The sequence below is a fragment of the Peromyscus maniculatus genome, chromosome 1, assembly GCF_049852395.1.
Source record: "Peromyscus maniculatus bairdii isolate BWxNUB_F1_BW_parent chromosome 1, HU_Pman_BW_mat_3.1, whole genome shotgun sequence".
Lineage (NCBI taxonomy): Eukaryota > Metazoa > Chordata > Mammalia > Rodentia > Cricetidae > Peromyscus > Peromyscus maniculatus.
The window spans coordinates 137,660,996-137,671,700 of record NC_134852.1 but is presented as its reverse complement, the minus strand read 5'-3'; the positions used below and the strand labels follow the sequence as shown (position 1 = coordinate 137,671,700).

Here is a 10,705-nt window from a genome sequence, read left to right as displayed (position 1 = left end):
GGGTGGTGATAAAAGATAAGTTTTAAAACACTGGCCAGGGAGTTGTGTAACTCAGTGTCACAGTGGTGCGGCTCGGGCAAAGTCCTAGTTTAATCTCCCACCAGAAAGGGTAACCTTGGCAAGAAGCTTAAGAGGACCCAGGTACCACCCAGTAGCTTGACAGTTGAAATACTCTGGAGAAGGTGACCATGTCCAGAACACAGTTGTTTAAATGCAGACGTGAAGCTCTTGATAAGTAAAAGCACTTCCCTGAAGTTCCCAAATACATAAGACTTCAATGCCTGCCCACCCGCCAACTGCCGCAACACTTGACAGCATCATTCTGGGTAACCTAGATCTTCCGCTTTGGCCTCAAAGGTTTTCGATACTTTGTCTTCCTGTCTGCTGAGAATGCAACTTTGTTCTTTCTTTTTGCAAAGTTGCTTCCCTTTCAAGGACTAGTTGCTAGGCCAGCACTCCCTAGCTACCCCGTGTCTTCTGGTATTGTTTTAGGCAAGGTCTTGCTATGTAGCTGGGTCTGGCCTGGAACTTGCTAGGTAGACCAGCCTGGTTTAGAGCTCACAGATTTCCCTGCCTCTGCCTCTCCTGTGCCAGGATTAAATGTATGTGCTGTCACACCCAACTCATTCTTTTAGTTTTTTCTTTATTTTATTTTTATGTATATGAGTGTTTTGCCTACATGGATATATACATCACACACATGCAGTGACCCCCAGAGGCCAGAAGAGGGCTTTGAATCCCCTGGGATCTGGAGTTAGAGATGGTGGTGGGTGCTGGGGATGGGACCTGGGCTCCTGCATGAGCAGCCAGTGCTAGCATGATGAGCCATCTCTCTGTCCCTTTTTCTTTATTGTTGCTGGGTTTTGTTTGTTTGTTTGTTTTTCTCCTGCATGAGCAGCCAGTGCTGTTAACCAATGGGCCATCTCTCTGTTCCCTCATTCTTTATTGTTGCTGGGTGTTTGTTTGTTTTTCTTTTTTTAATCAGGGCCTCAATATGTAGCCCTGGCTGTCCTGGAACTCACTCTGTAGCCCAGGCTGGCCTTGAACTCATAGAGATCCACCTGCCTCTGCCTCCCAGGTGCTGGAACTAAAGGTGTGCGCCACTACTGCCCAGCTTATTCTTATTTTTAAATAAGAGCAATCAAGGATCACTAGACATTTGAGGCAAGCTTCCAACTTGGAAAAAAAAAATTAAGGGAAAGACAGTTCAGAGAGAAGTGGGGGAAGAAGGAAAGTCCAGGAGGATGATTTCTCAGGGAAAGTGCTCGGGATCTGGAGACCTAAACATGCCATACAGCAAGAGATGGCAAAGGTGGAAAAGGCTGGCAGAAAACAAAATCATGAAGAAGATGTGTAATAGACAAGGAAAATATATGGAAATCAGGTGACCCGGGAGCTCCAGTAATAAGACAGGTGAAAGAAAGAAACTTATCAGGGAGTAATTCAAGTGTTCTCAAACTTAAAACGTGCAAGTGGGGGCTGGAGACGGCTCCGCAGAGCATTAGCTGCACTTCCAGAGGACCCAGGTTCCATCCTCGGCACCCACATGGCAGCTCACAACCGTCCAAAGCTCCAGTTCCAGGAGATCTGATGCCTTCTTCGGAACCCAAGGGCATCAGGCATATATGTCATGCTTATGTATGCATGCAAGCAAAACACTTGATCATACATGTGAAATAATTTTTAGAGGGGGTTTTGTTTGTTTTTGTTTTGTTTTGTTTTTCTTTAGTTGAAAGTAGGTAGGGCCTGCTGGTACCTTCCTGTAATCCCAGGGCTTGGGTAGGGGAGCTAGAAAGATCCGGGGTTCAAAGTCACCCTCACGTGTATAGAAAGTTCTAGGTAAGCCTGAGCTATATGAACCCTGTCTCAAAAATAAAACAGAAAATAAGTTGAAAATTCCATGCCTCTTGAATTCCCAGCATAGTGAATTTTGTTATTGCTGTTTGTTTTGAGGCAGGGGTCATTCTTGCCTGGCTACTGGCCAATCAGCATTTTATTTATCAACCAATCAGAGCAACACATATTCACAGCATACAGAACATCCCACAGCATCTCCCTTTTCTGTCTAATCAAAAAGGGAGGTTTTAACTGTAACATAGTAAAATTACATATAATAGAACAGTTATGAAGCAAGAATTACAGTTATAATATCTAGTCTATTTGTATTTGGCAAAATTAAAGAAAATATTCTATCTATCATATTTGTGAGTCTAAAGTTTCATATCTAATTTATCTTTTATCATAACCAAGGAAAATTATAATGATAACTATCTAGTCTTCAACTACATCAAAGACCTCAGAAGAATATAATATTACCTCAGTAAACAGGAAGAGCATTGTAAGCAATTTCCAAAAATCTAGAATGACAGAGACAGCTGGCTGCTTGGATAGTCACCTAAACTTCTTCTGCAATGTTGGGGCATCCATTTTCAGCCCATAGGTCTAGAGTCTCTCAGTCATTTCTCTCTGTGTCCTGTAGAATATCTGGCAGTTTCTTCTGCGAAGCAGGAACCATTTTGTCTTGCAAAGTCCAGTGGTCATCTTCCTATGGGTCCTGCACATCCAGTCAATACAACATTTTGTCAAGCAGTCCAGGAAAAAACAGTTTCTTGCCCAAATGGCTGTTTTTGCCAAGAAGAAGATAAACTCCATATGGAGTGTCTTTGATGCCCATCCTCCTCTCTGAAGTAAATCGGTGCTGCCAGGAGCAGACATGTCTCATTGTTCAGGAAAATCTAAATTTTTAAAACATTTTAAATGCCATATTCTGTAGGTCTTTGAAGTGTTTGAAGATTACCTATCTAATTGGAATCTATCTATGTATACCTAGAAAACTTAACTAACATGACTGTAAGTTTGATTATCACAGATGATTAACTATTAATCTGTATTTCTTAATGATACATTACAATTTTAAATGAGTTGTATAAACATAATACCTTAAACAAGAGTAAAAATATACATACAGTATAACAAAATTAACTTTAAATTTGTATCAATATACTAAAATTCATAGCAATATAAAATATTTTACACAAGTTGTTGATCTTTAAAAGTAGAATCAATAATCTACCCTTTCATCCTATCATATCTATATCCTATTTCCCTTTTTTCTTTAGAAAGATATTGACTATGACCAATAACAATTTGTAAACAATCTCTAAGCAAAGACAAATATCCATAATCTAGTTTTGGGTAATATGGGCGTAGTGTTCTAGGCTACTTCCTGCTGATAGGGGTGCTGATAGTCTTATGGGGATCCTAAGCTTTAGCTGTTGACTCCGCCCACCTCAGCTTCCCAACATGGCAGAACCAGCTCTGGGGGAACCATGCTCATTGCTGACTCTGTGAAACAGTGGATCTACACTTCCATCCAGCAGCATGTAGCCCCAAAACCTTTTCTTTCTTTTTTCTCTCTGTACTAGCAAAGGCTAAATCCACCATGCTCCACATTGTACAGCTTGGAGATGCCTCTGTGTCCTATGGCATAAATCCGCATCCATGCTCCTTAGCTCATGGCGGCTGGCGGCCAGCTCCGTCTCACAGGCAGCTGCCAGGAGATGAGTTCGCGCTGCTGCTGGCATGAGACTGTGAGACGAGGAAGCCCAGAGTGGCTCCATTTCTGTACATTCAGGATATTTAATCTTTCTTAGGTCTATATGGCTCAGTGCCTGATAGTGAATGCTAATTGTAGCAGAAATTTTTCTGTGTCCCACCTGGCCCGTGGTCAGGAAAAATCTCTCACCCACAGTCCCACAGCCATTTATAAAATAATCACACAGAGGCTTAATATTATTCATACTTGCCCAGCCACATCTCCTCACTCAGCCTTCCTCTTCCCAGAATTCTCCTTGTCTGCTTATCCCGCCTATACTTCCTGCCTGGCTACTGGCCAATCAGCATTTTATTTGTCAACCAATCAGAGCAACACATACAGCATACAGGACATTCCACAGCACTTGGTCCTCCTGAAAAAAATATAACAAGATTTAATACGGTGGTGGATGTAGCTACGGACACATATTGTCCCATTCTACCCACCACACATGAAGGGTCCTTTGAGGCCACCTAGGCCAGATCCCTATGATCTGTATAGGGAAACTGAGGCTAAGATTAGCAAAGATCTTCTCAAGGGCACTGGCACTGGGTACCCAAGCCCTCAGCTCCTAGTGTCCCAGCATACCCTATTGACTCTGTCTCACTGGTCAGGGCAAGTCTCTCTGCTGTCACATAATCTGCCTAGCCATAAACCTTCACCACGGTCTTCTCAAGTGGCTATTACCTCTTCCATTCCAGTTTCCCAAAGAGCCATACTGGGACCATTGAGGAAGGTGGCCAAACTCTTTTGAGAGCAGCAGAGAGAAGGCAAGCATGTACATGCTTGCCTGACCCAAGCCAGACATCTTGTAAAATATTTATTGGCTTGTGCTAGAGAGTCACCCTTGGTTTGAAAAGATCCAATTTCTTGGGAGGCTAGGTCTATAAAGGGCTGTTGACAAGTGTGAACTGAAAGACAAGTCCAAATACATTGAGGCCCTAATTAAAGCAGGCAGGTTGGATTGCCAAGGTATGTCTAAGGAGACTGGAGAAAACTGACTGGATATGGGGGAAGGGGGAAGAGCCTGGGAATAAGAGGACAGCTATGAGGCCACATGCACACCAATATCCATTCCCTCCCTGTAGGACTGGCCTTCTCTTCAGAGGATGCTACTGTGACAAAGGACCATGGATGCTTCTGCCAGATGCTTTTACAAGATGGCTCATTGTGGAAAGGCCCTTGTCACATAAGCCTATTAACCCGAGTTCAACCCCTGGGACCCACAGCAGCAAGAACCAACTCCATGAGCTGGAGAGATGGCTCAGTGGTTAAGAGCACTGGCTGCTCTTCCAGAGGTCTTGAGTTCAATTCCCAGCAACCACATGGTGGCTCACAAGCATCTGTAATGAGATCTGGCAAGTAGGCAGAACACTGTATACATAATACACAATAAATAAATCTTAAAAAAAACTACTCCATAAAGTTGTCCTCTGACATCCAGATGCCCATTGTTACACACACACACACACACACACACACACACACACACACACACACACACTAATAATACATTTAAAAGGTTCTTTTTTTTTTTTTTTTTCTTTTTTGGTTTTTTGAGACAGGGTTTCTCTGTGTAGCTTTGCGCCTTTTCCTGGAACTCACTTGGTAGCCCAGGCTGGCCTCGAACTCACAGAGATCTGCCTGCCTCTGCCTCCCAAGTGCTGGGATTAAAGGCATGTGCCACCACCGCCCAGCTAAAAGGTTCTTAAAAGATGCCTTACAGAAGCTCACAGGTAGAGTCTCCTGGGGAGAATGCAGAGGTGACCCCGGCTCTCCTCACCAACCTCCAAAGGTTCCCTGAGCTCAGACTCTAAAAGCCTCATCTGTTACTCCTCCAAACCCGAGGCACACAGCATCCCTGTGAAGGAATCTCCAGGGAGCTTCCAGAGAAGAGTTGCGGTTTTGTTTTTGCTCTAATTTTGAAACAAATCTTACTGTTTAGGCCTGGCTGGCCCTAGAATTCATGTGTTGCTGTTGGTTTTTACTCTTTTGGGAGCCTGCCACCCAGCTCCCTTATAAATCACACGGGGGGGGGGGGGAGGGCTTATTCTTATAAATGCCCGGCCTTAGCTTGGCTTGTTGCTAGCCAGCTTTCCTTAAATTATCCCATTTATCTTTTGCCTCTGGGCTTTTCCCATTCTCTTACTTCTGTAAATCTTACTCTTACTCCATGGCTTGCTGTGTAACTGGGTGGCTGGCCCCTGGAGTCCTCCTCCTTCTCTCACTAGCCCCTTGATCTTTTCTCTCTCCTCCCAGATTCCTCCTTCTATTAATTCTCTCTGCCTGCCAGCCTCACCCATCCTTTCTCCTGACTCATCATTGGTTGTTCAGTTCTTTATTGGACCATCAGGTGTTTTACACAGGCACAGTAACACAGCTTCACAGAGTTAAACAAAGGCAGCATAAACAAAAGTAACACACCTTAAAATAATATTATACAACACATATATAGACCAGGCTAGCCTCAAACTCAGAGATCCACCTACCTCTACCTCCTGCGTGCTGGGATTAAAGGTATGCACCACCACACCCCATCTGGTGCTCTAATTTTATTATTTTTATTTGTTGTGGATTTTTAATTAAAAATTATTATATTTACTTGTGTGTAACATGAATTTTAAATGGTCTTATCAATAAAAAGCCCAGAGCCAGGTATTGGGGGTGAATTCTGAAAGATCAGAGAAGCAGAACAAGTCAGAGCCAACCTCACTTCAACAACTCCTCATCCAATCCTGTTTCCATGAATCCTCAGACTGAAAGCTTCTGAGTCCTCACCCGAATGGATATCAGCTGAACTGCTGCTAAACGCCTAACAGCTTAAAAGCCTCTAGCTCCTGGTCTTCACACTTTATATACCTTTCTGCTTCCACATCTCCGACCTATGCGGACAACTTCACTCATGTGTACATACCCAGCCACACACAGACACACAATTTTCTTTGCAGATTTTAAGGAGGAAAAAAATCTTAAGGGGCTGGAAAGATGACTCCAAGGACAAGATCACTTGCTGCTCCTGCAAGTTCTATTCCCAGTACCCACTGGTATCTGTAACTTCAGTTCCAGAGAACCTGACATCCTCTTCTGGCTGCCCTGGGCAGAAGACACGCAAGTGGTCCACAGACAGACAAGCAGACAAAACACACGCGCGGGCACACACAAATAAATAAATAAATAAATAAATAAATAAATAAATAAATAAATAAATAAATAAATAAATAAATAAATAAACACAAATGTCTTTTTTAAAAAAGAGCCTTCAGAAACTCGCTAACGTAAGCGAGTTTGGTGTCCTCTTGTGTGTTACGTAAGGCTGTGATAGTGGCCCATGGAGCTGGAAAGGTGGGAAGAGGCCAGACCCTATCTACCTGCCACAAATTTCTGTGTCCTGTATCCTATGCTGCAGGTAAAGAGGAAGAATGTCTTCCTCTCCCTGTCGGACAAGGATGGGTTAATTGTTTCCAATCATTGGAATCCGCTGGAGCAGGACACTGACGCGGGATACGATGTCTGGGTCCTTCTTGTGTCTGGACTCTTTCTGGTCGACCTCATTCAAATTGTGTGAAGGCTGTCCTGGAGCCTTAAGCAGTGTTCCTAAGAGACAACGCAAACATTGGGTCCTTCACTTGCAGGGTTTTGCTTGCCGCGGACACGCCTCCTCCGCTCCTGCCACTTCGCTTTGGCGCCATCTGGCGTTCATTAAGCAAACAACGTCGCATTCGGCTTTCTGCTCCGGTCTCTTTCCCAGGTTGAACTGGTCCGTTCCCCTTTAAGAAGTTTCCCCCGGGCGGAAGAACTCGAGGGGACCGGCGAAGAAAACACACTTGAAGCTCCCTCAGATTGGTCCAGTCCGGATGAGGGGCGGACCGTAGCAAAATCCACATATATGAGTGGGCCCTCCTCCGGCTCCGCCCCGGGATCGCACCGAGACGCTATGATTGGCCGGGGCCCTGGAGGCGGCTCCGAGCGTGGCGCGGTGTTTGCTCGCGCCCGCGCGGCTGGGACGGGTGGGCGGGATGTCCCAGGCTGGTGGCGGTACGCGTGGTGATGCGGGGCAAGAAGATGCTGCTGCTGCTGCCGGCCCGTTCAGCTTCAGCCCGGAGCCCACGCTTGAGGACATGTAAGCAAGTCCTTGTCCTGCCTCGGGTGAAGAGATTGGCCCTTTTGTCGTAGTGGGGAGGTCCCCTCCACGTGGTCCGCAGGAAGAACATGCTCGTGTCCGTCGGGGCCCTCCTCGCGGACCTCTGGCGAGCCTAGCCAAACCTCATCTGCACGGTGCACCACCTGAAGCCGGGGAAAATGGGTGGCGCCCCCGGGCATGTTAATACCAACCTTTAGTCCAACTTTGAGGAGATAACGGGGGTCTGATAGTGCCTGTGCACCCCAAGAGTGAGGGTGGGAGGACAGGGGAGGCTGAAGTGTAGAGAGATGTTATTTCTTCTTGCAGAATATCAAGGGAGGCCCCCAGGGGACGTTGTCTCAAAACTGCATCCGGTGATTAGCTGGACTTAGGCGTGCAAACATAAGGGCGTCAAGGGAGAGGACCGGCAGAAGTGGCAGGGAAAAAATGGAATAATGAAGAGTGGTGCAAAATTTAGCTTGAGGTTAAAATCTGTACAGGGGCGCGTTCATTTCCAGATGATCAGAACAAGTCTTGTTAGGGGGTACTAACTTAAGGACATCCAAAAACTGACTGGGGTTCCTATTGTGCCCCATCTCTGTGGATGACCTGACCTGGTACCTGCCTGGGCCCTGCATCTTGTCCCTCACTCTCCAGCCCTGGGACTTGAACCTCCGCCCTTTGTTTTCTCTCCAGTCGACGCCTCCACGCAGAGTTTGCTGCCGAGCGGGACTGGGAGCAGTTCCACCAGCCCCGGAACTTGCTCCTAGCCTTGGTGGGAGAAGTGGGCGAGCTGGCAGAACTCTTGTGAGTAGATGGGGGGCTTCCTGGAAGAGGCTGCTGTTCGGGGAGGGAAGCATGTACCTGAGCCCCAAACACAGGGGCGGGTTTTATTTTCCTTACTGCTGTATTCTGTGCTGCTGCTGGGGAGATAGAGATGACAGGTGGGTCCCGGTTTCCGGGGAGAGGAAAAGTGAGGCAGACCTAGGTATAGGAAGGACAGTTGTCACCGGCATTTTACCCCTGTGTGGACTGAAAATAAGGAATTTCAAAATAGGACCTGCCCGGTGGCCTGCACTTCAGAGGTGGCGAGGGGGCTGCTGAGATGTCTCAGTGCACCTCCCGCTCCGTCAGAAGAGCAGGGTTCCTTTCCCAGCACCCCACTTGCAGGTCATAATGCCCATAACTCCAGTTTCAGGGGAGCTGACACTCTTCTGGCCGTGGAGGCTCCTGCGTATCTGCAGTACACGTACAGATAGATACACAGGTGCCTGCGAACACCCACAATCAGTACATTCTTTAAAAAAAAAAAAAAGGAATTAGTGAGGCAAAAAAGGGCAGGTTAAATTCTGGGAGAATCCGATCCAATATGAGGACTTCGTATCTGTTCTTGTTCTCTGGCCTGTCCCAAGCGTCTGGCCCATCGCAGGCATTTTGAAGAAGATGGAACTGTGGGAGACGAGGGTGGAGGCAAACCCAGGCAGAAAAGGTTGGAGCTAGAAAGTGATGAAGTTTGGACGGAGGGCCTGATAACCTGAGTTGCAGAAAGATCTCTGTGCCTGCAGGGCAGATTGGTCGTCTGAGAGAGTGGCGCAGACTAGTGAGCAGGCTGGTGTAGCCCTTTAGGGGCAGCCATTGTAGAGCTGAAGAACAGAGAACACAGACGTCTGAGCAGGCCATTCCTTTTTTACAGGTGAATTAGCATCAGCTGTGGGTTAGGTCGTCTGGAACCAAAAGATGGGGCCTTGGACCAGGCTGACTCCGGTCCTAGTGGAAGGAGACTGATAATACATGAGCTAATTTTAAATGATCTGGAACTGTGGCGTGGGTTAAAAGGGGAGTCAAGTCAGATGTGGTGTGGGATGGAATCCCCTCCCTGGAGAGGAAGAGGCTGCAGGATCGATCAGGTGTTCATTCTCGGCTCCATAAGAAGCTGTCTTGGGAGCGGAAGGGAGATGAGGACGTAAGAGTTTCTGAGGTGGTAACCTCTGAATCGAGACCCGAGAAAGAACAGTGACTGCAAACAGAAAGGGGGTATTGGCTTTTGGTGGGAGATTAATGGGTGAAGATAAGTTAACAGGAAGGTAAATTCAGCTTCTGCACTGACCTAGGTCTGGGGTTTGGTTAGGAATGGCAGCAGCTAGGCTAGGGAAAAGTAGCCTAGACCCTCCAAGTGTCTCAACAGTGTCCCTTGTCTCTCCTTGGCTTGGGTAGTCGTGGGGGTTTGGCTGTTACCTGTTCCAGTCTCTTCCCCACCTGGCTCCATCCAGAGCCCAGGCAGGTGGATTACCTCAGAGGGGTTTTCTGGGCTGTGGAAGTGTGATACTTGATAGACTGGAGGTGGGCCCACTGAACTAGCAAGCTCGTGTGTCTGTTCTGTTCTCTTTCCAGTCAGTGGAAGTCTGATGCAGAGCCTGGTCCTCAAGCCTGGCCGCCAAAAGAGCGAGCAGCCCTTCAAGAGGAGCTTAGTGACGTCCTCATCTACCTGGTAGCATTGGCAGCTCGTTGTCATGTGGATTTACCTCGAGCAGTGGTCTCCAAAATGGACACCAACCGACGACGCTACCCAGTCCATCTCTCCCGAGGTTCTGCCTGCAAGTACACAGACTTGCCCCATGAGACCATCTCAGAAAACCAGCCTGTGGGGGCTGCAGACCCTGCCTCTGAGTTGAAAAACTAGGCCTCTACCTAGAAAACGGTGTCTGAACAGCAGAGATGGACTTGTTCTGGTCCATTCATACTAACTCATGGGTCTGAGTGAGACCCAAGAGTCTCCAAAAGATAGTCTACTGGTCTTTTCTCTCTCAATAAAATGATTTAAGGCAACAGCTTCTAGATTTTTCTTGGGTGGCCTTCAGAGAAGCAGGGCTCCCCAGTTGTTATTTTGCCTTTTCAACTTAGGACTTAGAAAAGCAGAGAACAGGAAGTAAATGTGGGCCACAAGTCTTTGATGAGCGCAGGATACGGCCTCCTTTCCTCCTTGGTCCGTG

At 46.9% G+C, this 10,705-nt stretch overlaps 1 protein-coding gene across 1 annotated transcript; it reads left to right on the top strand.

Moving 5' to 3' along the window:
* Positions 1-7,554: 7,554 nt before the first annotated feature.
* On the top strand, positions 7,555-10,541 carry Dctpp1 (dCTP pyrophosphatase 1). Its single transcript, XM_006999039.4, has 3 exons — positions 7,555-7,715; positions 8,412-8,522; positions 10,107-10,541. The coding sequence occupies exons 1-3, from the start codon at positions 7,612-7,614 to the stop codon at positions 10,393-10,395; spliced, it is 504 nt and encodes a 167-aa protein (XP_006999101.2). The 5' UTR covers positions 7,555-7,611; the 3' UTR covers positions 10,396-10,541.
* The last annotated feature ends 164 nt before the right edge of the window (positions 10,542-10,705 follow it).

Excerpts from the sequence above, each read along its gene's own strand:
- Dctpp1 (XM_006999039.4), top strand. The coding sequence starts at position 7,612 with ATGTCCCAGGCTGGTGGCGGTACGCGTGGTGATGCGGGGCAAGAAGAT. Across the intron at positions 7,716-8,411 it reads GAGCCCACGCTTGAGGACAT|TCGACGCCTCCACGCAGAGT; the intron begins GTAAGCAAGTCC and ends TTTTCTCTCCAG. Across the intron at positions 8,523-10,106 it reads GGCGAGCTGGCAGAACTCTT|TCAGTGGAAGTCTGATGCAG; the intron begins GTGAGTAGATGG and ends TTCTCTTTCCAG.